The 24852-nt window shown below is 41.2% G+C and overlaps 1 protein-coding gene and 1 long non-coding RNA gene across 3 annotated transcripts in view; one reads left to right on the top strand and one right to left on the bottom strand.

The window, feature by feature from the left end:
- The window catches only part of TSHZ2 (teashirt zinc finger homeobox 2), a 518841-nt gene that overhangs the window by 196357 nt on the left and 297632 nt on the right, over positions 1-24852 (top strand). The window contains exon 1 of one of the 2 annotated variants that reach the window (XM_003252946.4): positions 16952-17345. The exons of the other annotated variant lie outside the window; for it this stretch is intronic. Coding sequence (XP_003252994.1) covers positions 17315-17345 — 31 coding nt within the window. The 5' untranslated portion in view covers positions 16952-17314. Of the gene's footprint in view, positions 1-16951; positions 17346-24852 lie in introns of those variants that run through there. 2 annotated transcript variants of the gene reach the window in all.
- Positions 358-11180, bottom strand: LOC105740717. Its single transcript, XR_001116806.2, has 2 exons — positions 9795-11180; positions 358-564 (listed from the first exon to the last, which is right to left on the bottom strand). It is a non-coding gene; the product is annotated as an uncharacterized LOC105740717 (long non-coding RNA).

The raw sequence follows: 24852 nt of genomic DNA, 5'->3' as shown, positions 1-24852 counted from the left end.
GTGACAGACAAAAATGTCTCTAGACATTGTTCAATGTCCCCTAGGAGCCAACCTCCCCACCTGCCAAGTGAAAACCACTGGCTTATTCACATAGTCTAGTTTATGAGAATGGAATGTGTTCTTTGTTAAACTCCAAAAGAGTTAAAATCCACTCAAATATACCAATCCTGAAGCTAGAAATAACATCTATGGCTGGCTATTCAGAGACTTTGCCTTAGAAAACTTATGATGAATATTGGAAAAATTGAATGAATATATATGGATTCCATGACGTACTCTGAAAGATGTTTTTGCTTGTCTGTCTCCTTGTATTAGGATAATTAAGGCTAGCTGGTGAAACAAACAGCTAAACGTCTCAGTGGCCCAACACAGTAAACATTTCTTTTTCACACGTACAAAGTTGATCTCCACGTGGTGACTCAGATGCAACCTTCTTTCCAGGGTGGCTCTGCCATCTGGAGCATGTGGCTTCCAAAACCATTGAAGGTGTGAATGACTTCTGTAACTGATGCCCATCAATTCTTCCCTCATCCCATTGGCCAGAAACTGGGAAGAGTGGCCTTCCTGTAGCAAGAGAAAGAAGAAATAGGATTTGGCAAACAGATAGCATCACTTCTGCTATCATCCTAGATATCAGTTTTTCAGTTTATTGAATAATGTTCAAAATCTTTTTGATTTATAACCTGAATTACAAATAAACAATATTTATGACAGTACAGTCTTCCCTAAACATGCCAAGCATCAGAATTACAGACTCCTGTAATTACAGACTCACGTCCTGTCCATCCATTCCAATTTGAGAGATCTGAATGAGGTTCAAGAATCTGTAATTTTTACTCACTCTAGGTAAGTGGAGTAGATAGGTATCTAGGACTCACTGGTCTCAGATCTAAGTAGTCTTAAGTCTTCATTTTTACTGCCCTTGATTAGGTTAAGAAACTGAGAGTTGGTTCTCACATTTCTGGGCTTTATTTGAAACAAAAACTGTATTGTCAGCTGGTTTCAGCTCTTCCTCCAATCTGGTAAACTCTCCAAGCCATGCTTGTACCAGCTTCTGGCCTCTCAACACCATTGCTCCGGCCATGTTGAACTCCAGTCTCCCATGCTTCTTTGACCAATGCTCTATGTTGCTCAGTAATCTCAGGAAATGCAAATCTGTTGGTTTTAATTCTTTGCCCAAAGTCATCAATGATTTCCCATTGTCCTAGGATAAAGTCCAGATGTTTTATTATCTACCTAAAACCCTTTTCTTCCAACTCTCTTTTTTAACTACATCGCCAAGGCTAGCGCGGTTCCTGGCATATCGTAAGCCCCTCAAAAAAATCTGTTGCATGAATGAGTTTGTAGAATGCACTGAACTGTGCATATATGTAAATTTAAACTTGTCAAAAGAATTAGATGTCATTCCCCCTCCCCTTTTTAAACAGAATCCAGTTTGTATCAGTTCTTCACAGTGTCAAGAACTCAAGTCTCGAGAATAGTTGTCTATTTTTATAGAAATTTGCATATCAATTAATAAATTTTGCACATGTGCATGCCCAAGGTATGTGCCTATATATACATTGTATATTATACTTATGTATATTTAGACACAGTTCTGTATCCAGTGTACAGTATGTATACTTATACATTCATAAGTAAATATATTCAATAAATGTATGTGTGTATAAGTGTGTATATTTACATATATATGCCCATTTTTTCTGATCTGCATACCACCATTGAAGACAAGAATGCCATAACTACTGTTTGGAAAACAGATGTGAAAACTGAGGCTTGCAGAGGAAAATCAACTCTAGCAGAGCCACATAGCTAGTAATTACAGAGCCAGGTTTTGAATGGAGATCTATTCAGCCCCGAAGTCTAGACTTTGTCTTTCAATTACACTGCTTTTCTAGGGCTATGCCACTCCTAATTTCATGTTAACATTTATACTGTAAACAGAGTCACTGTTCCTCATAAATTAGCAAATGAAATTGACATCTAGGCTAAGAAGCAGTAGACTGCAGCCTGTATCTACTGTAATGCGATTCTGAAAGAGTTTTGTTCATTACCTCTTAGGATAGATACAGTTCTGTATTTCCTAGCAAGCATATGCCAAAATCTGAGTCTGCTTCCTTAGAAGTTTGGCATCTCTTCTCTCTCCTAAGATGAACCCGGGTTTCTGAACCTTGACAACCTTGACGCTATTGAACCAGATACTCTCCTGCTATGATGGTGGTGGCAGGGGGCCAGGGAGGCTGTCCTGGGCACTGTACACTGTTCAGCAGCATCCCTGGCCTCCACCCACTGGATGATGGTAGCACTTCTCCCCCAGGTTGTGACAATCAGAGAATGTCTCCAGACTTTGGCAAATGTAACCCCAGTTGTGAACGCTGAAATGTGTGTTACGAAAAAAGGTTTCTTAATCAAATAATGCTGAGCTTAATAGTACTAAAATAGGAGACCTTTATATAATGAAAGGGCATTGGTTTGTCTTCCTTAAGGTGAGGGATATTGGATGTTAGGACGTCAGAGTGGTGTTTGGGCCCCGCTCTAGCCGTGCCCAAGATACATGTCTCTGGCTGTCCCTCCTCCAGACTCAAATCTCCACACCTTTCATGGTGCTCCTCTCAAAAAGAAGGAAAGGCAATAAAAAATGAAAAGAAAAAAAGTAATTAAAAAAAAGAAAACACAAAAAGACATAGTTTCAAAATTACATGTCCTTACAGTCTGTCCAGCTAATAGAATCATGCACCGCAGCTTAAATTTAGACATCGAGTTTCATCTCTTACTTAAATGTATCTGTGTGTTTTAATAGGAACATTCAGCTTCGCTTTTATTAATGCAAAAACATTAAGGCACCAGCCCTCGATCCGAAAGCCTTAAAGGGCTGTTTCCAACAGAACCTGTCATAAAATGTGCTCTCAAGCGTGTCCCCTTTAAGAGACTCCAGAATTAAATGTTCCCGTATGTGAATTTTATTTTGTACAGCACATTTGCTTTATGGCTACAATTAAGTTAGATGTGCCGATAACAATGTCTGTTTTCCATTTTAAATCGCACATTTCAGACAGTGTGCATTGTTTTATTATCTAATCCACATGCTTTTAATTGCAATTATGGTCCCTTATGAGTCCCCTGGGAGGGCATGATTGCAATTAAAAATGTAATTTAAATGTTAATTAATTACATTCATTTTCTAAACTGGGAAAATTTCATTTATTATTTTCATGTGTTGTGCACTTATCCTAAATGCATTACCTTCTAAATGTTTTTTTTTCCTAAATTAAGTGTTATGTTTATAAAACAGGGTGTTTAATACCCTTTAAAATTTTTGTGAGGGTGTTTGTACAAATTATTACTTTAAATTAATTGATTCTGAGCTATATGCAGGAGCTATATGTTTTATATATAATAAAAATAATTTTGTTGACTTTTCTGAGGCTAAAACATGGTATCAAAATATATGTTTTTCTCATTTATTTTCTGGTTGACTTTGATATGGAAAGTCTACTTTTTATGACTATCATTATTATTGTTTTTTCTTAAACAAAGGGAGAAAGGTATTGTTACTACAAATGATACAGATCATTAATATGAAAAGGGCTTTCCCCCCTAAATGAAAATTGCAACCTAAAGAAGAAATTTATAGTTAGATTAATAAGTCATCCTGCCTCGTATGGATAAAGGGGAACAAAAAAAGAACCAAAAAGACATGAAGCCTTAAAAATCACTGTAACTTACTAGGAAAAAAAATGATTGCTGTATGCATATCTCAGTTTATCCAGTAAGCCCTGTCATTTTTCTGTCTATCTCACTTTGCCTAGAACAAGAGGGTCATTTTAGATATGAATTATAAAGCAATGTCTATCCACTTTAAACTCTGAACCATATCAATTTTGGTTGGTTTTAGTGAATTAAAGTGTAAGTCCCAAGAGGACAAGGGCAGAATGTAAGTGTTTTTCCCAATTCAATTCCAAGTATATGCTACATGTGATCAATTAATAAAAAGCCTTTTGAGGATTTTCTTTTTTTCTGTTTGTTTCCTCTTCAATTGGCCGAATCTTCCTTCTAGCTCTTTTAGTTTAAAGATGCCTGCTATGTCTGAACTCCAGCTATTGTTTGGGTTTTATTTTTATTTTTTAGATTTAAAATATTTAAAAGATGTCTTAGGAAAATTCTAGTCAGTTAACAGTTTAAGCTGCTCTGTGGGTAGAGGAGGAAGAAATAAGAGAGAAAAGAAAAAGTTCCCAGACTTACAGTGTTCAACAAATATTTATGGCATTTTTACTCCGGAGTCTAAGCTCGAATCACTTGTAAAATTGACTCTGTGCCTCCTCTGGGCCAGATTATGTTGCTAAATCCTCACAACCATCCTGTGAGGTGAGTACTATCATTATTTCTGTTTAACAGAGGGGAAACTGAGGCACAGAGCGTTCTGGTGACTTGCTAAAGCTTCACGGCTAGAAAGAGGGAAAGCCAGGATCTGTGTCTTGGAAGACTGACTCTGGACCTGAACATGGCTAAGAAACACTAGCAAACTCGAGGAAATCATGAGAGTGGACTCCACACAGCAGGTAGAGAGGAATGATAGGAGGCAGGCTCTGAAGACAAGCTCTATGGGTTTGAATCTACTTTGCATTTGTATAACCTTGGACAAATTACCCTCCCTGCTGTAAGCCTCAATTTCCTCTTCTGTACAGTGGAGGAATGGCAGTACCTGTCTCATAATGGTCTTGAGCTGGTGCATGACACACAATGAACACAGTGCTCCCAGCACAAGGAAATATCAACTGTAGCTGCTACTATTAAATAGAGCTCCGCCTTCAAGAAGCTTACAGTCTAGCTGAGAACAGGAGTAAATGATGGAAGGCCAGGGGGAATAACTTTAACAAAATAAAATAAAGCAGATTAAAATAAAAATCACCAAACTGTCCATCCGTAAAGGATTGGCCAAATAAACTATATCCTATCCACCTGCTAAAATGCTAGGTAAGTATTTAAATAATAATAAAGCGGAGGCTGGGCGCTGTGGCTTACACCTGTAATCCCAACACTTTGGGAGGCAGAGGCAGGCGGATCACTAGGTCAGGAGTTCGAGACCAGCCTGGCCAACATGGTGAAACCCCGTCTCTGCTAAAGATACAAAAAATTAGCCAGGCATGGTGGTGTGCACCTGTAATCCCAGCTACTCAGGAGGCTGAGGCAGGAGAATCGCTTGAACCCGGGGGGCAGAAGTTGCAGTGAGCCGACGTAGTGCCACTGCACTCCAGCCTGGGCAACAAGATGAGACTCCATCTCAAAAGAAAATTAATAATTAATAATAATAATGCAGATCCATATGGATCAAGCTTCTAGGTATATTGTTAAATGAAACAGTCAACAGTCTGAACAGTTGTGTAACTGAAAAGGGGATGGATGGGTGGGTGGGTAGGCAGGTAGGTAGCTAGAAAGTATTTTTGTAAATGCATGATCATGTTCTGGAAAGATAGGAGACCATACACGGTGATGGTTTGGGGGTTGGCGCTGGCAGGAAGGTGTACGGAAGGCACCCAGGATTTTGTTTTGTTTTGTTTACATTTTATACCTTTGTGTGTGTGTTTTACAAAGTCCATGTAATACTTTCTGTAATTTTAGATACAACTTCAAAGTATACACAGACACATACAGACAGACATATACGCACATACACATACCCATGAAAGCATGGCCCTGACCACAGGGAAATTCAGGAGGGAGAGGAAGGGGAAATGGAGAGGAAGAGACATCTCAGGATGCTGGAGCGACCAGCATGGCTTTATCTGTGTGTTGTCCTAGCTCTAATGGCTTTAGCATGGGAGAGATGTCAAATGAGCTAGAGCAAGAACAAAGCATTAGAGCTAGGATAAGGTTGTATGCCCAACCAGAAGCTGATAGAGAATTAAGGGGAAAGTTGGCCCCTTGGGTAATGTTTAAATCTATGAAGAATAAAATCAAGTAGAAAAAGAAAAAGAAAAGCAAGGGATGCCTTGCCTTGAACTTCAGATCTAAGGAGAAACTTTCACAAACCCCACTAGCAGTTGAGACCTGGGGACTCAACCATAAGTCTTGCTATTTGTCAAAAGCAACCCTTCATAGGCCATGTCGAATAAGTTCCAGCATTTTTAATTAAATTGGGGCCAGTGGAATGGGTTGCAGATGGACTGGGCTCATTTTCAAATCTGCCTCTACTAACTGTGTGCCTTGTAGGACTCAGCACCCACCTTCTTTATCTGCAGAGCAAGAATGATAATACTGGTGGGTGGATGCCTATCAAGCTCTGAGTTGTCAAGCCTGGCACTCGAGGCTTAGCTATCATGACGCCCATGTCTCTGGGACATGCTCAGGGTTATTCTCCTTTAGGCTCTGCCTTGGTCACGTGGGTTCCAACAAGGGAAAACGTAAAATGGAATTTGGGGTGATTCAAGTCCAAGGAGGGGAAGTCCCAGAGTAATATTTAGACAAATCCAGAGAAATGCAGGACTTTTTAAATTGGGTCCCAAACAAAAATGGCATAGTGGTAGGAAGGAGGGAGCATGAAGGAGGAAATGGATCAAGAGCAGGAGAAAAATAGAAGAAAAATGAACAGGAAATTGCATAGACCCCATTTCTGAGGGTCTGAATAAATAATCTTTCTTGGCTCCTTGTTTTTTCATTATTTTACAAATGTCTTTCTCTCGATGAGCTTCTGTTTGCTGGCTTTTAGAATGAGACGTAACAGGGGCAGCATGTGGATGATTCCTGACTATGTTATAGCTCCCCGGGCTTTTTCTTCTCCTTCTCCTTCTTCTTCTTTCTTTTTTTTTTTTTTTTCCATCGGAGTTTCGCTCTTGTTGCCCAGGCTGAAGTGCAATAGCACGATCGCGGCTCGCTGCAACATCCTCTTCCCAGGTTAAAGCAATTCTCCTGCCTCAGCCTCCCAAGTAGCTGGAATTACAGATGCCCACCGCCATGCCTGGCTAATTTTTTGTATTTTTAGCAGAGACTGGGTTTCACCATGTTGGCCAGGCTGGTCTCGAACTCCTGACCTCAGGTGATCCACTTGCCTCGGCCTCCCAAAGTGCTGGGATTACAGGTGTGAGCCACTGCACCTGGCCCCCTGGGCGTTTTCTTCTTCTGCCTTGGCCCTTGGTGGTTTTGTCTGATGTTCAATGGCCAGAAGGAAACACACCCTTGTGCTCATATCAACAGCTTTCTTCCAGGAAGCATGGCACTGCTTTCAGAGCATGCACACATTATCTTGTCTGTCCGAGGGAAGTCAGGTCAGTCTTCTCATCCGTCTCCCACAGATAAGCAGCTGAGGCAGAGGGTGGATTGGGGTAGGGCAGATAGTGGCTGCTCCAGGCCATGCAGTGAATCAGGAATTAGTGCCAGAATGAGAAGTTCCATCGGCTCCTCTAGATTCCTTGGATTCAGATTGGTGGTACCTCGACCTATAGACTTGGTTAGTGTGTCACAAAGACCGACTTCCCCCAACCTTTGTTGCATTCATTCAGCTAAACTTCGCTGGGCACGTGCCAGCTGCCTGTCCAGGTGTGGGGAATCCTTCAGTGAACAGAACAGAGCCTTATTCTCATGGAGATTATTTGCTAGCAAAGGAGACCCAGAGTAAAAACGTAAATAAATAAACAACGTAATTTCAGATCATTACAAGTGCTGTGAAGAAGACGAGTGTACACACACACCACTTTAATCCAGATATTTGACACTGACTAGACAGAGTTAAATTCTCTCCTTGCTCTTTCATTCACAAGGTGTTTGACAACAGGTGCTGAACTGCTGGAGTTACTGCCCCTTAGTTCTAAGGTCATCGTCAGGCTTTTCCCTCTCAAATGCCTTTTCCACATTTTCCTCCTATTTTCTCTCCCTCTTTCTTTTACCCGTTTTCCCCTCCTGTCTGTAGCTTCTCCCTAATAAGCCTCAAAGGATGCCTCGTAGACTGAAATAGTTCTTTGCCCTCATCCTTAAAAGTTGCTGAACACCTGTAGCCAGCAGGTGTCAGAGGGACCGCTCTAGAATCCTTTTGGGAGGAGGTGTCTGCTAGGCTTATCTCACCTCATTCCCCAGTGCAGGGAGCCAGCGGGCAGGTTTCTCAAAGCCCTCTTAATTGAGGGTTGCTAGGGAGCATTGTTAGAATGAAAAACCAAGGCAACATGACTGAGGACTCCTAACTTGTGCGTCTTTCCTACAGCATTGATTACTGGAGTTGGTGACCGGTACTGGTACAAAACTCCCTAATTATTTCACAGGGCTTAAGTCAAGAGTAATAGGATATTAGTGATTTAATCAATGTTGTTATCTCTAAATTATATTTTCATTTAGAAGTTGTCCTTCTTTCTTTTTTTTTTTTTTTTTAAGACGAAGTCTCAGTCTGTCACCAGGCTGGAGTGCAGTGGTGCAATCTCGGCTCACTGCAACCTCCGGCCCCTGAGTTCAAGTGATTCTCCTACCTCAGCCTCCCAAGTAGCTGGGACTACAAGCATGCGCCACCACGCCCAGCTAATTTTTATATTTTTAGTAGAGATGGGGTTTCACTATGTTGGCCAAGATGGTCTCGAACTCTTGACCTCGTGATCCACCCACTTCGGCCTCCCAAAGTGCCGGGATTACAGGCATGAGCCATTGTGCCCGGCCAGGAGTTGTGTTTCTTTATGTATTTATTTTTGTTATTATTGTAGAAATTATATTGTAGAAATTTTTTGTTATTATCATTTTTTGTTATTATCATTGTAGAAATGGGAGTCTTAGTATGTTGTCCAGGCTGGCCTCGAACTCCTGGCCTCAAGTGATCCTCCTGCCTCAGCCTCCCAAAGTGCTGAGATTACAGGTGTGAGCCACTGATCCAGCCACTGTATGCATCTTTGTAACCTACCTGCCTTACCAGGGGTATAAGGACACCTAAACCAGTTCTCAGGAAAAGCCCTGTCCTTACCCAGCATGGTTTTAGATTCCAATATAGGTTAAAATTGCAGTGGCTCATGTGAAGATGAAGAGTTAGTATAAATTGTTAGTTCAGGATTTAGTCGAGTGCATCTCAAATTTTAATGTGCATATGAATCTACTGGGGATCTCATTAAAATGTAGATTCTGATTCAGCAGATCTGCACTGAGATTCTACATTTCCAAGGAGCTTTCACTGGTGCACATACGGCTGGTCCTCAAACCACACTTGAAGAAGCAAGGCTTTAGACTTGCCCTTTAATTCCAGTTCTGTCTTCAGGGCCGCATTAGGTTTTCCATGAACCCTTGGCACCTTTACCTTTGGGGCCCCTCCCATTTAAAAAGATACGAAAAATTATATCCTATGATTACATTAGTATACAGACAAATATGTTAATATTCCATATTTAAGCAGTTTCTTCCATCTAAAAGTTCATTATTTTTCTTCTGATTTTAAAATAAATAAAAATCTGGTCATAGACCCACACATAATGTAGTTCCTAGGTGCTGTCCCTACAGTGCCCAAGGTGGGAGTTGATTCCACTGTTGGAAGGAGTTGCCTCTTACTGACTTCATGCTGAAACTCTCAGAGCCTCTATTTCCTCATCTGTAAAATGGGGATCACAGTATCTCTCGCACTGCTTTGGGTCTTTGCACAGTGCCTGGTGCATTGTAAGCACTCTGGAAATGTTAGCTTTTGTCTCCAAAAGTTACCTGGCTCCCGTTAGCTGTCACTGTCTCGTGACCTATTAAAACTCAGATCCTACATACATCACCGCTGCTCTCTTAAAGCTGTTTGATATGTCCTACTGGTTGCATGACCTGGATAATTTCCATAAATTAACCTCTTTTACCTTCCATTTCTGCGCTACCCTGCTGCTCCTCTTCTGGAAGGGCCCCATCATCTCTTGGATGCAGCAGTCAGCGATGCCACACGAACTTCTGCCATGACACTCGGCACCTCCCACGAGTGCTCAGACACTCATTTGCAGCTTGCTCTCTAAACTCATCATTTCTATAGAAAGGCGGCACAGCCCCTGATGGATCTGGAATTAACTGTCGATTTTTCTGCCTGTCACTCTGAGAAGAGGAAGGGACCATAGAGCTAATCACATGAGGCATCACCATCACTGTTTTCATGTTCTTTTGTTTATCTTAGCTCCTGACTCCTCTTGATTGTACTTGCCTCAATCCTAAGACTCTATGCATTGTAAAACATGCTGTAGATTTGGCAAAAGCTTTGTTGGGGAGGAGCGAGTGACAGGTGGAGAAGGAACCCTAGCATATTAAATGTACACACAAATTGCATCCCAATTTCATGTAGAAATTAAAATAAGGTGGTTTCAGAGTGAAGGAAATGCAATCATGTTTTATGGGGTTTGATAAAATCCCGTAGTCTCATTAAGGAAATAGTCATCCCCAGGATGTGGGCCTCACTTTATAAGAAGATAGAGTAAAATGAAGCTTAATTTTCCTTTGTAATATTTTTGATACTTCCAAATAGTGATAGCATCCAGTCATAGCATCGCCAAATGATAGATGCAGAATTTGCTATAAATTTGGATTTTCAATGTATATCCTTTTTAATTTTCTTCTATAGGAATTCCTATCACATGTACTCTTTGAAGTAATGATGTAAGATCTTAAGTTTTCATAAGCACTTTGCATTGCAATTCAGAGGATCCACTCATTTGAAACATAAGCTGTACTTTTAGTGTGATTTTTTTTAAAGGGGAAAGGAGTCATACCCTTGCCGTTTGGTCAAACTGTTTTCTTTTTAGTTTATCTTCATCACAGTCCAAATCTTTCTCATTGAAAGGGAAACATTTTCTGATCTCAACCTTTATTGATACAAATGTTGATTTATTTTTTTTTTAGTAAAAGAGTATCTCCTTCCTCAAAAGGGATTTCATTTGAGTGTTTCTTTCTCATTTTCTTCCAAGTAATTCTTCCAGATTGACCCACACCACATCTAGTCTTGGTCTCCACTGCCAACCTCAATTATAAAATGGAAACTAGGTGAACAAATTATCAAACCTGTGCATGGGAAAGGTGGAAAACATTTAGAAATATTCACCAAATTTTACTTCTAGCCATCGTGACTTAATCACAGGTGCTGCATCCGTAATTTTCACCTTACAGAAAGTACATAAGCAGCTTTGCAGATTTCAGTGCTAGGATGCCAAAGGATCCAGACAAGTCATAGGTGAGACGTCAGGTGGACAAACTACCCGGGACAGAAGCTCACGTGCAACCGGAGTTGGCTTACTGAGTGATAGCCCATAATTGACAGGTATTACCTCTTGACTCTGAACATCTGGTCTTCCATCTACTCCCTCCCCTGGTTCTTCTGTGACCCATCGTCCTTGTCCAGGCGGCCTTGCCCGTTGAACATATCGCTTCACCAGCACTGCTTCATGGATATCTGTAGAGCTTATGGCATACCCACACATGTATTTTATAAAATTTAAGTTCAAACTAAAGCATGCTGGGGGCCAGAGAAGATAAATGCCAGCTTTTTTATCGTCAAGGTAACGATAACAGATTCACTAGAATTTACACAGCACCAAAGTCGATTTACATGCTTATTTACTCTGTTGTTCTCCTTTAAAAAAGAGTTACCCTAGCAACTGTAAGATCACATGATGCTCAGAACAACCGTAACAGAAACACCTTCTGAAAGGAAAATACGCATTTCACTAGATGCGTATTATAGGCACCTAAACCGTCATTTATAGAATGTCGAACCATTTTGGAAATGATTGGAGGAGGTTCATGTGGCATTGAGTACTTTCCCCATTAATTACTTCAGTAGCTTCAGAGATTCTATGATAAAAGAAAGAGATTGGGAGAAAGGGAGGGCTTTGGATCTTCTCCTGGGCATGTTGATAGAATTGTACACTGTATCTCGTTAGCACATCAGCAGAAAGAGCACATTACCAAAATCCATCTTTCATTACATTTTTGCATTTGGGTAGAATCTATTACTCTATTCAAACTTTGTTCCAATTCCCAGGATGATGGCATTTTCCCTGGAGGGACGGTTTGTTTTGTCTAAAGCAGAATACTCAAAGGGAACAACCCGAAGTAGAAGAAACCACCGAGAAATGGCTTGGTCACTCAGCCAATTGGGTTTCATTTCAGTTTTACAAATTAATTTGCTGAAGTCCAGGGTAAGATATAGTTTTATGCAGGGATCACACCAGGGCAGCCCTTCCTGATTTTGGTTCAGTCTTGCGTGCTCAGGATAAATAAAGCAACCCTGGAGAACTCTGTAATTCTAAAACTCACGTAGGGGGGGCCACAACTGCCAACATCCTTCTCCTAACCCTGCTGAAATATATTTGATTAGAAGCACACTATTTGGGTGATAGGTACACTAAAAGCCCAGATGTCACCAAAACATAATATATGTATGTAAGAAATCTGCACTTTTACCCCAAATATATTTTTTTAATTAAAAAAATTATAAAATGAAAAGATCACTTGTTAACACCGAAAAGCAAAAAGGGACAAGGAGCTGCCTTACTGAGTCAGACATGTGGCTCCTAGGAATTGGAGCTTTTGTTTTGCAGAATAACATAAATTAGATCCCATGATCTCCTATCCAGACTCTCTGATGGTTGCCCTTCAGACTTAGCTAAAGCCACAGCCAATTGCCTTATTTCCTGGTCCCTCCCCTTCATTGGGTGTGCCCCACCGTTTCTCACCTTTCTTTTTTACATGTTCCTCCTTTCCCCAGCTCTTCGCTGTCTCGTGTTTTTGCACTTAAGTTTCTCCTAACTTCACTGTCATCTCCTGGAAGAACGTTCCCTGGCCCCCCTAGATGAAGAATCTCTTCTCTACACCTCTTTTTCTCTTTTCCGTAGCTCCGATCACTCTCTGAAATGATATTGTTCATGGGGGTGTTTGTTCCTTATCTGTTCCCCAACAAGACAATAGACTCCGCAGGGAAAGGACCATGTTGTTCTTTTTTCACAAAGGTACCCCAGCTCCAAGAAGAGTGTCTGGGGTGTAATTGCTGCTGTGTACACATTTACTCCACAAACAGCAGACTGGAAGGAAGTCTAAATGGATTCTGTTTCTGACAGATCAAAGGAAACAAATAGAAGTTCAGCATCTCTCTTGAAAACAAATACATTGGACAGAAAAAAGAGGTCTGAAAGATGGACTGAGCCCACAGACACAGAAAAGCGTCTGACAAATCAGGAGCTCTGAGGAGTGAGGAGTAGGGGGTCATTGCTTTTATTTAGAAATTAACAGCTGTGGGCCGGGCACGGTGGCTCCCACCTCTGATCTCAGCACTTTGGGAGGCCGAGGCGGGCAGATCAAGAGGTCAGGAGATCGAGACCATCCTGGCTAACACGGTGAAACCCCGTCTCTACCCCATCTCTACCAAAAATACAAAAAATTAGCTGGGCGTGGTGGTGGGCGCCTGTAGTCCCAGCTGCTGGGGAGGCTGAGGCAGGAGAATGGCATGAACCCGAAAGGCGGAGCTTGCAGTGAGCTGAGATCTCGCCACTGCACTCCAGCCTGGGCGACAGAGCGAGACTCCGTCTCAAAAAAAAAAAAAAAAAAAAAAAGGAGAGAGAGAGAAATTAACAGCTGTGCCAGCCAGTGTGGCTGACCAGAAAGACTGAATTTAGCAAAACATGGTTTTAAAAAAATTAAATGAAATAGGTGAAGAAGTGATGGTAGCAACATGTGGGCCTCAATTCTCTGACTTTTTACTTGATGATCTTAGGATATTATGCATCAGTCCATATTGCCCCATCAAACACCTGCTATGTGCCACATATAGTGCCTGGGCCGGCCTGTCTTCCTTTCCTTCCTTTCTTCCTTTCTTCCTTCTTTCCCTCCTTCCCCCCCTCTCTTCCTTCCTTTTCTTCTTCCTTCCCTCCTTTTCTTTCTTCCCTTCCTCACTTGACTTCCCTCTTGACTCCCGCCTTTCTTCCTTCTTTCCTTCCGTCCATCATTTTTTCTCTCCTTCCTTCCCTCCCACCTCCCTCCCTCACTCCCTCTCTCTCTCCCTTCAATATTTAGTAAATCTTCATTATGGCTCCAGCATGGTTTTAGAGCTTCAGTCATTCATTCATTTGTTCATTCATTTAACAAATATGGGCAAAGTACTCTGATCCATGCAAAAGTGGATTATCCAGTCATGAGCCACCTCTGCATAGAGGTAACGAGGTGGGCGGGGTTTGTCCTCATGGCATTTCCAGTCTAAACAGACATTAAACAAATAGTTACAAATTATTAACTAAATGCTAATTTAATGGTATTAAGTCAAGTAAAGGGATCAAATTATTTAAAAACTGCTAATGATTAATTAAAATGCACATTTTGCCAAAAAATCTCTCTAACTTTTGGTAATCTGAACTTCTCTCTTTCCCTTTGATAAACGTGCTTAGAGTAAAAAACAACTACCAGGAGGGTTTTCTGCCAAATTTTGTTCCCAGAAGGTTTAAAGAAGAGTGTCTCTCATCTTTTCCTCTGTAATTCATTCTCTCTCTGTGTGTGTCTCTCCTCTGTTTGAACAGGGATACAGCCTATGTGTGTTCAATGTTCTAATAACCCCAAATTTAGACACAAACCATTATTTACTGACATTTAATGAAGTTACCTCATGGTGTTTTAATGATTGCTAGATGGAACAAATCTAATGATTGTTAAGATGGAACTTTACAAACCCTTTCAGTCAGGACAAGTGGCCTGTTCTCCCCACTTCTCCTTGGACTTGGTGTACTGGGCAAAAGACATGCAAGCGGTGAGTTTGAGACTCATTTTTCAACATTACCGAAAGAACAGTGTGTACTGGATCCCTGGCAGCTGAGAAAGGACCCTTCCCCTGGCTGGGAGACAAAACTTCAATGAAATTAGGGCATTCTCCCAACCCAACCGTTCCCACCCTGTGCTGATGTGAAGAAGTTCAAAGGATATTACGGGCAAAGCTCTCAAGATGTGTTTCCCTCGAGAATATTTCAGGTCTCCCAATATGCAAGGGCCTCTTTGAAGTCAAGATTGATTGAAAAAGCACAAGGGTGTGGAGTCCAAGAATTTGGACGTGGACGTCTTCTGCGTCCCTGAGTGAAGATGCTGTTCGGGTCAGTATTCATATTAGCCTGGCCCCATTCCCTTTGCCTGAGATATTTACAGTGACCCACATGCAGAGCAGGTGGAAGCCAAAGCGGGGCATAGCCAGGGATTGTGGCAGGGGCTTGAAAAAGTGTTTTCTTTAAATTGTAGGGGGACGATTCTGCTTGGCAGGATTCAAGCCTCAGCTGTGTGTGAGCAGATCCTTCATACACAACCACACACACACATATACTCAGCTTCCTCTCACGTTTCTCACGGAAAACTGATCACACACAGCTCTCAGCAGTTTCCTGGAATGCAGGATAAGACATTCAGCTGATCAGTGACTGACATACTAGGGACCTGATTTCCTGAAATTAAAGCCACAGCCACTGCCACTGCCTTGTATCTTGAGGCAACACAAAGTATTGTCTTTCTAAGTTTTTATTTTCACAAGGCAGCATTGTGAGAGTAGCCAGGATGGGTCAACCATTCGAAGGAAAAAAAGGTGTAAGAGCAACGCTGCTCTGCAGATTGCATCCACTTCTCTGGATGCTTTTGGGGTGTGGGTGGCTCCGGTCTCCCCGTTGGCCTCAGGAGTGTTATCATGAGAGAGATGAAGGGAGTCCTGCCTGGCAGCACCATTGCCCACGACGCTATCCAGAAGACGTGCAATGCCAAGGCCAACAGTCAGTTCCCTCTCAGTTGCTTCCCCTTCTGAATGCATCTCAACTTGTATTCTGCCTTCATCTGCCATTTTTCTCTCTTTGTGGCCTCTTGTGGGACTGTGGCTTTGCAACACAGCATCATCAAATAAATCATCTTTCCACGCGTTCTCCCTTTCCTTCACCCCTTCCCAATCACCAAGGTCAGTTGTCCTTTATAGAATTTGTAATGACTTTTGGATTTGATTCAACCAACAAATATTTGCTAAGCAGCTACCGTGTGGCATATTCTGTACGGTGTTTCTGGGAATGCAGTGGTGAGCAAAACCACTGAGATAAATGCATTTGACTTACTTTTTCTGAATTTTAACGTATCTTGGAGTTAATGTTTTTTGGAGGTCAGTACTTGTTTTTCTGAGCATTTTATTCCTTTTTAAAAATAATCTTTTTTAAAATGACAGAAGCAAAATGTGAATTTTAAGGCATTAGAAAATAGAAACAAACATAAATAAGAAAATAAAAACATCCATCACCCAAAGATCACACTACTAACATCAGTGCACACTTCCAGAATATTCTCTGTGCATATATGTATATTTAAACACAAGATTATAAAAGACATGCTGTTATATAACCTGCTATTTTCAGTCAACAATCTCTATTTTTCATTTTAATAATTTTTATTGTTTTTAGTTCTTTTAATTTTATAATTTTGGGGAGAGAATCTCACTCTGTTGCCCAGGCTGGAAAGCAGTAGCACAATCTTGGCTCACTGCACCCTCTGCCTCCCGAGTTCAAACAATTCTCATGCCTCAGATCCTGAGTTGCTGGGATTACAACTGTGCACCACCATGCCTTGTTAATTTTTATATTTTTAGTAGAGATGGGATTTCACCATGTTGGCCATGGCTGCTCTCAAACTCCTGGCCTCAAGTGATCTGCCAGCGTTGGCCTCCCAAAGTGCTGGGATTACAGGCTTAAATATTCAGACCATAATCATATTCTTCCAGTTATGCCATAAATGTCCTTTTCAGCTGGATTGGTCAGACTGTTCCTAAATTCAGGAACACATGTTTTATCCAGTTGTTTTGTTTATACATTTTTTAAAATCTTTCATCTTTTTATAACCCAGAATTATAGAAGACGTTGAGCCAATTCTTTTGAAGAATGTCTTTCCTCTGAATTTGTCTGGGAGCTTTTTACTGTCATTTAGCCTGTTTCTCCATCCCCTGTAGAAGTGATGCATAAAACCTCATGGGTTCAAATTGGACATTTATTTTTCTAGAACACATCAGACATGTAGGCTCTATTGCAATACATCTGAAAACACAAAATCTGTTTGCTCCAAAATTGGTGATAGCCTCTGACTTAAGATGATGGTGGCTGGGCGAGGTGGTTCATGCTTGTGATCCCAGCACTTTGGGAGGCCGAGGCAGGCAGATCAGATCATGAGGTCAGGAGTTCAAGACCAGCCTGGCCAACATAGTGAAACCTCAGGAGGCTGAGGCAGGAGAATTGCTTGAACTTGGACCCAGGAGGCAGAGGTTGCAGTGAGCCGAGATCACACCACTGCACACCAGCCTAGGCTACAGAGCGAGACTCCATCTCATAAAAAGAAAAAAACAAAAGAAAATATGACGGCTGCTGCATTGCTTCATTATACAGGTACAATAGTTTACCCACTTGCTGCTAGAAAGTCATCTCTATGGCTCTACTCTCTTGCTAAATGGATGTTCAGTTGCCCTTCAACCATTTTCTTAATGGTTTGAACACTAATTAATAATCCCTTGCTTGTATCAGTAATTTAATTGAGTTTTTAAATGATACTTTGTCCATATCTATCATCAGACTACAATCATTTTGTTGGCTCTTAACTTTGATTCTTTCATCATGGCTTTTAGAACTCAGGTGAACATTAGTCCAAGTCGAGGGTTACTGTGAATGGTGCCATCTTGGGACTGGCACTTGGGTGGATTTCTTACTGACATAAGGAGGGCTTTACTCAGCTCTGCTGCAAACGCTTCCAATGTCTCTCCTTTCTCACTATGACTAACATTGATTTGACTCCTCCCTATCACATGCTCTTATTAACTTGATTCATATTTCCCTTTGATATAAGCTGGTGGAGGGCTGGGGCCAGCTCGTGTTGTCCAGCTGTTGCTATTTGTGTGCATCTCTTTCCATCTCCTTCAGTGGCTCCTTGCAATTGGCCACAGCAGGAATAATTATACCATTACAATCATCAAATGCTTCAATTTAGGACATTCTTTTAGAGCTGGGTATTAAACATTTACCAGCTCACCAGCGGTTTAAGCCGTCGGTGTTCAAACCTGGCTGAAACTCAGAATTGCCTGAAGACTTTTCTATAATACAACTTTCAAAAACCTACTGCAAATGTACTGAATCAGAAACCCTAGGCTTGAAGCTCTGCAAGTCTGTGTCTTTGATAAAATACTGCAAGTAATAGTTTGAGGGTTTGAGGTCAAGCAGTCAGCTCTAGGAAGAAGACTCTATATGTGCTCACATCCATCTCACTTTTTCTGAGTGGTCTCAGGTTGCCATCCTCACCACCTGTATTGTTTTCAGGGCAGCATGTCAAACCGAGGTACCCCCATTATTGAAGATGGTTTCTTTTCACCTGCCTGCAGGCATTCATCACACCACCTCTCCTCTCTGCCACCTGCCTTTGCTTTGAGTCTTTTATCCCATTTCCAAGTCATTCTCTGTCTGGCATCCACCTAAATACAACCACACGGGGGAGGGAGGCAGCAGCCGTATTAACAATCTCCACTCATCAATCACTTGGGGGAGAGTTACTTCTTTGCAATCTAAACATGAAAGCCTGTCCCCTCTTGGGGGCAGTGTGTGGGCAGGGACACTAGGGTTTTTAATATATATATAAAAATATATATTTTGGGGCCAGGTCGAAAGAAACCCCTAGGGAATAATCTCCTTAATGACACTTCTGCCATTTTTCATGGAGCCTGGTAGTTCGAGGAGCCCCTTTCTTTGTGTGTATATAGCCAAAATGAGTTTTAAGCTGTGGAGGGAGCAACCTAATCAATTTCCTTGGCCTGGGCCTTTTAGAATCCAATATAGCATAGATACAGGACAGTGATAATGATTTGACACTCGCCGCACGTCTGGGGGCTACACATCGCTGGTGAAAAAATGTCACGCCCAGATGAATATCGTTGGCCTCTGGTTCCAACACAACACCAAGAAAACATTGCAGTATTATGAGAATTCCTGTTCCTTCTGTCGATATGTTCAAGATGGTTCTAACTTCTGAGCAGGTATCGATTGTGTATAGGTTAGGCCCCCCCAGTGCCATTTGTCATTTCTGATATAATATCGTGTTATCGTTTAAAGCTGTAATGGGAGAGGTGTCTGTGTTTAAAGCAAACCGGTGTCTCGAGCTTTGATAAATGGCTAGATGGACTTTGTTTCTGCAGCAGTGAGCAGTTGGCCTGCTATTTGCTTTACCTTTTATCCAAGAATAACTGTGTGAGGAGTTCTGGAAGCGAGCAGTATCATTTTGTCAGATGTGGTCCGTGGCTAGCCGGGTGGTCCCAGCAGAACAGCTGCGGGATTTTAGCACCCGACAGGATGTTAGCAGAGGGCCTGTGTAAATCTGAAACAACTCAAGCTCCACATGGCTGCATTTGGTTGAAAAGTTCTCAGTGCTGTTTTTTTTTTAAGGTGAGAGGACAGGAAATGCTGATGGGAAAGAAAAAAAATATGTGCTTGAGATAATAATTTTATTCAGATGGAACATTTCTGAGAAAAAGTTATCTGAGGGGAAAGGGTGGTGCTATCACCAGGGAAAATGGGAAATCGGTAAAGTGTGGCTGTCTCTAACATATGCATTACCTCCCACCTCCAAAAGCGTGGCTCAGGCAGCTCCTGCTACCCTTAGACCACTCGCCTCCTGGTAACATGGCTCGCCCTCTCCATATATCATTAGAACCCTCGGAAATGTGGCACGAAGCAAGTCTGGAAGACTTTCTGTTCCTGGAACTAAAGGGATTCGTGGGTTACAATCATGACACTTAATTCATCAGAACAGGCAGTTTGTCAGGACAAATAGCAGTAGTTTTGTGCCCACAGTTCCCTTCTCAAAATTCATGAAAACCAAAATGCCCCCACAATTCCAATGCGACTTTGCATGGCGGCAATGACTATCATTTCTCTCTGCCTTCTTTAAGGGGGAGGGGAGGGTCAGCCATGTATCATTACATAAATGGTACAACATGCCCGTTCCCCCAGCTCTACACCCGAGGGGACTTTTGGAGAAGCGCCTGACATGAATCTGCTCCTAACTGGGAGCCGATCAAGCTATTTTCAGAAAAGTTCACCAAGTTTTCAATGTTCAGTGTAAAATCTACACTGGACTAGAGATACAAGGCAATGCTAAGCAACCTTGTTTCCTGGAGCCTGCTCTTCACTTTGATTTCTCTAGGACAGAGAAGCTTTTTGGTGATGAGTCCATACTTTCTCCACAGCATCTTTCTAAATTAATGAAATGCACTTGCTAGGCAATGGAGAGGGTCTGTAGAATACACAAGGGCTATGAGACAGAATAAATGTCCATAAGCCTTGTTAGGATTTGGTGCTAGTCCATAGAAGAAATAGGTCCAAATAGATATATAATTAAATATATATGTCTAGCTCCATCATACACACATATATATATGCATATTAATAAACATTCATACTCTCATAAATTCAGTATACCTATGAACCAGCTGCCTAAGTTGTAAGAACTTAGATTGCCTATATACATAAGGTTCTTACGTTTATAAGAACCTGATTAGCAAGTACTTCTATGTATCAATATTTTTAAATTATATACCTACTGTATACCAGGCATATATGTACATTAATGCATTTAATCCTTATAACGTGTCTATAACGAAATATGATTATCCCCATCTTTCAGATGACAGAGATGAGGTTGGAGAGAGCTAACATTCTTTGCTCAAAAGCACACAGCTTAGAAGTAGCAGATTCTTTCCTAATGCCATTTTTAATAGGTCACACAAGGATTTGCATATCATTTATTTATTGTACATGTTTGGAATTATGACAAGGTGTACAAATGTAAGGAGAAAAACTTTCCCCTGAAATTCTAAATTTAGAATCTAGCAGAGTTCTAGGGAAAGATTTCCATCCTTTTTCATGAGTTTTCCAGAGCAAAGAAACCCACACCTTGGAAGGCCTGTTCTATTAAACCAGAATATGCAAATAGCTGCAAGAGGCAGGTAGGTAACATGAGTCAAACGGAAGTCAGACCATAAAGTGGTGCAGATGATGGTGAACTCCAGGGCACACATTTAAACTGAAAGGGAAACTCTGTTCAGCTCTGTGCAAGAAATATGGACTCAGTGGTATCAGATCACCTGATTTTTCTGTTTGCTTCTTTTCAGAGAAAATACTCTGTGGAAACATTAATAATGGTACCTCACATGATTGTTACAAGAATTAACTACATGAGTATTGGTAGAATGCTTGGAACAAATTCATAAAGTGTTTGGAACAGTGCCTGGCACATTACAAGCACCATATTCAGACCATATATTAGTATCCTCATCCTCATCATCCTTTCCCACATCAAGAGTGTAAGAGCCACGTGAGCAGAGATGCTGTGTCTCTTCTTCAGCTCTGTATCCTTGGTATGCAATGTAAAGCAACTGCTCAGGAAATATTTATAGAATAAATGAATGATAGAACGGAAAATACAATAAAATACACTTATCCCTGCTTAATTAATTCTTAAATGTCTGGGCCGGACACAATGGCTCAGGCCTGTAATCCCAGCACTTTGGGAGGCCAAGGTGGGCAGATTGCTTGAGCTTGGGAGATCGAGACCAGCCTGAGCAACATGGTGAAACCTCATCTCTACAAAAAATACAAAAATTAGCCGAGCATGATGGCACATGCTTGTAGTGCCAGCTACTCAGGAGGCTGAGGTGGGAGGATCACCTGAGCCAGGGCAGGTTGAGGTTGCAATGAGCCATGATCATGCCACTGTACTCCAGCCTGGGCGACCAAACAAGACCCTGTCTCAAATATATATATATGTATATGCATATATATATATATACATATATACATATATACATATATACACATATACACATATATACATATATACACATATATACATATATACATATATACACATATACACATATATACACATATACATATATACACATATATACATATATACATACATACATATATACTTATATACACATATATACATATATATATTCTTAAATGCCTCCGTTTCTTTTTGTGTATCGCTATCTGTGTTTCTGTGTGTTTAGGTCTCTCTCTTTCTTTCTCTCTCTCATTAAATTAAAATAAGGATGAGGACAGATTACCAGGCAAGCTGGCAAAATGGCTAAGTAGGTTGTCCAAGCAGTTGTTTCCTTGCGAGCTGGTATCTGAATAATAATGTCCCACTTGAACCACACAGCCTCCATTAATGACTTACACCAAGGGGGTTCAAAGACAGGAAGTGGCAGCAGCAGCAGCAACACCCCTCTAGTGGTTCTAATGATGCAGGGTGAGGGTGCCTCTTGCTCCTGGGCAGAATGGAAAATGGAGTAGAAAGCCCCAATCGGTGTGCTGAGGTGCCATTTTCAACAAAGAAATCCTGCCATTCCAAACTGTCGAGACCTTTAAAAATAAAAGATGTGCTGTATTTCCAGCACTATTGAGTATTCATGAGGCTTCGCAGCTTGTTGTAAGGCAAGATGAAAACAATACTCAGTAGATTTTCATAAGTGACATGTAACTGTAAGATTGATAGATGATGCAGTTTTAATGTATGTGAAGTTCAAAACCAACATAAAAGCTTCGAGGTAGCTGAACACCGGATTTCAAACCCACATTTCTTCCAGTGATAAGCCCTAGACTTTCTCCAACTCTCCTGCATCTATAAAACAAAAAGTGGGCACCACCCTGGCGAGGGCAGACTTTCTACTGAGGCTCCAAGGACAAAGGCTGGGATGTTTCCATGGGTGTAGCAGGGGGTCCTAGGGTACATTTTTTTTTGTCAAATGAGTGTGATGAATCATGAATGGTTAAATATCACTATTTGCCTATGCTAATGAATGCTAAAGAAAAAAAAAGGTTGACCTTCCTGATGGTTCAGGAAGCACAGAAAATTAGTTACATTGATAGTCATTTCCCAAAACGTCCTTGCTGTATACCTCATAGCTTCTTGGCCACTCTGGGTTTGTTATGTATTATCAAAATACACACATGTATACATACACATGAGCATATATATATGTACAAATCAAATATATTATTACATATTGTATTGTACATGTAATGTATATGACCTATGCAGTTAAATATATTATTCATAACTATGCATTATACAGTGAATATAGGGTTTTATGAGTTTTCATGGTCAGCCTCAATTAGGCAATATTTCTTTCTACTCCATTCCATGAATGCCCATTACATAACATTCATGAAATGTTATAAAAAGTTAAACTACTGGCCAGGTGTGGTAGCTCACGCTTGTAATCCCAGCACTTTGAGAGGCTGAGGCGGGTGGATCACTTGAGGCCAAGAGTTTGAAACCAGCCTGGGCAACATGGTGAAACTCTGTCTCTACTAAAATTACAAACATTAGCTGGGTGTGGTGGCACGTGGCTGTAGTCTCAGCCACTTGGGATGCTGAAGTGGGAGAATTACTTGAACCCAGGAGGCAGAGGCTGCAGTGAACTGAGATTGCTCCACTGCAGTCCAGCCTGGGCGAAAGAGCCAGACTCTGTCTCAAAAAAAATTGAGTTAAACTACACATCTTCACTTTGGAACCCTTCTTTCCTTTTGTCTTATCACTTGTTCCCCAGCACTGATTGAATATTAGGACCCGTCAAGTACCGAACAGAAAGTACTGTAAGGAAGTCTGACATAGACACAAAGAGATGACATATGTTAAAGAGAAATATACATACATGCCAGCAGGCATACATACACATGTGATTGTTTCTATATTGATGAGTCTTCCTTCTTCCTTTTCACTTATCCTTTGTCTTTTTTGGAGGAGAGTGCTGGGATTGTCTCTTTTTATTTTGCTTTGGTTCCAGTCTAGTTAACTCAAAATGCATGGGGTTAGAAAAATTAAATTAAATTTTAAAAATCACAATAGCAGTGAACATTTTATAACATTCAGTGCTTAAAGTATGTGCAAAACAATCTTACAAGGGGATAATATTATTAACTTGGTTTTATGAACAGGGAAACAGAGGCTCAGAGTGGTTGATCAACTTGCAGAAAGTCACACAGCTAATAAGCACAAAAGGTTGATTTTTCACTGTACCTGTTAAATAGACATCAGCAAGATGCAAGTGCCAGAGCAATATAATGGACAATTTTGAGATTCACGCGGTTCTAACCCTTCTCTGGCTAAAAAAAAAACAACATTGCTTGTGTATGTCAGACAAGAAGGCTTCCAAAGGACAGGGACAACCTCCTTTGTGTATTACATTGTCAGTTTCTAACACAGGGCCTGGTACAGAGCAAAAGCTTAGTAAATGTAGAATAAAAAAGAAAGGGAGAAAGTGGTAAGGTGGTGAATCCCTTGTGGGCATTTGGGAGCTGGAGAACCAATGAGATCTTTCCAATTTTAAGGCGAGCACAAAAGCGAGGACAATTTGGTGTCTGAAAAAAAAAAAAAAAAAAAAAAAAACCACAACAACTGGTCTATGAATTGGCTGCCCAGAGAAGGGGACAGGACAGAATGTAAAGACCAGGACAGAAGGGCTCTCCTGGGTGTCTCCTGACAGAAGATGAGAAAAGGAAAATACACAAGGTGAGGTATTTATCCCGAGTTCTCCGGCTTCTCATTGGCAATGCTGGAATCTGAAGAAAGCCTGGGTCTTTCTCCTACAACTTGAGCTCACATCTCCCGATTTTCATTGTTGGGCAATTTTTCCAAACTTTTCATTGTTTTGGCTGGATCCTGCGGAGAAAGATTATTTTTCTCAGGGCTGGAATACAAGATTCCTCAGGTTGAGATAGGATCTAAGCCAGGGATGCTAAGGTATCACTGAGTTCAAAGTAGGAATCTTCTATAATCTTTGCCCGTGGGCAGAGTGGCTGTACCAGCAGGTAAACACCACAGTGGGGACGTGTGGAATGC

This window comes from Nomascus leucogenys, chromosome 13 (genome assembly GCF_006542625.1).
Source record: "Nomascus leucogenys isolate Asia chromosome 13, Asia_NLE_v1, whole genome shotgun sequence".
Classification (NCBI taxonomy): domain Eukaryota; kingdom Metazoa; phylum Chordata; class Mammalia; order Primates; family Hylobatidae; genus Nomascus; species Nomascus leucogenys.
Note: the sequence above shows the minus strand (reverse complement) of the source record. Positions and strands in the feature narration are given on the sequence as shown.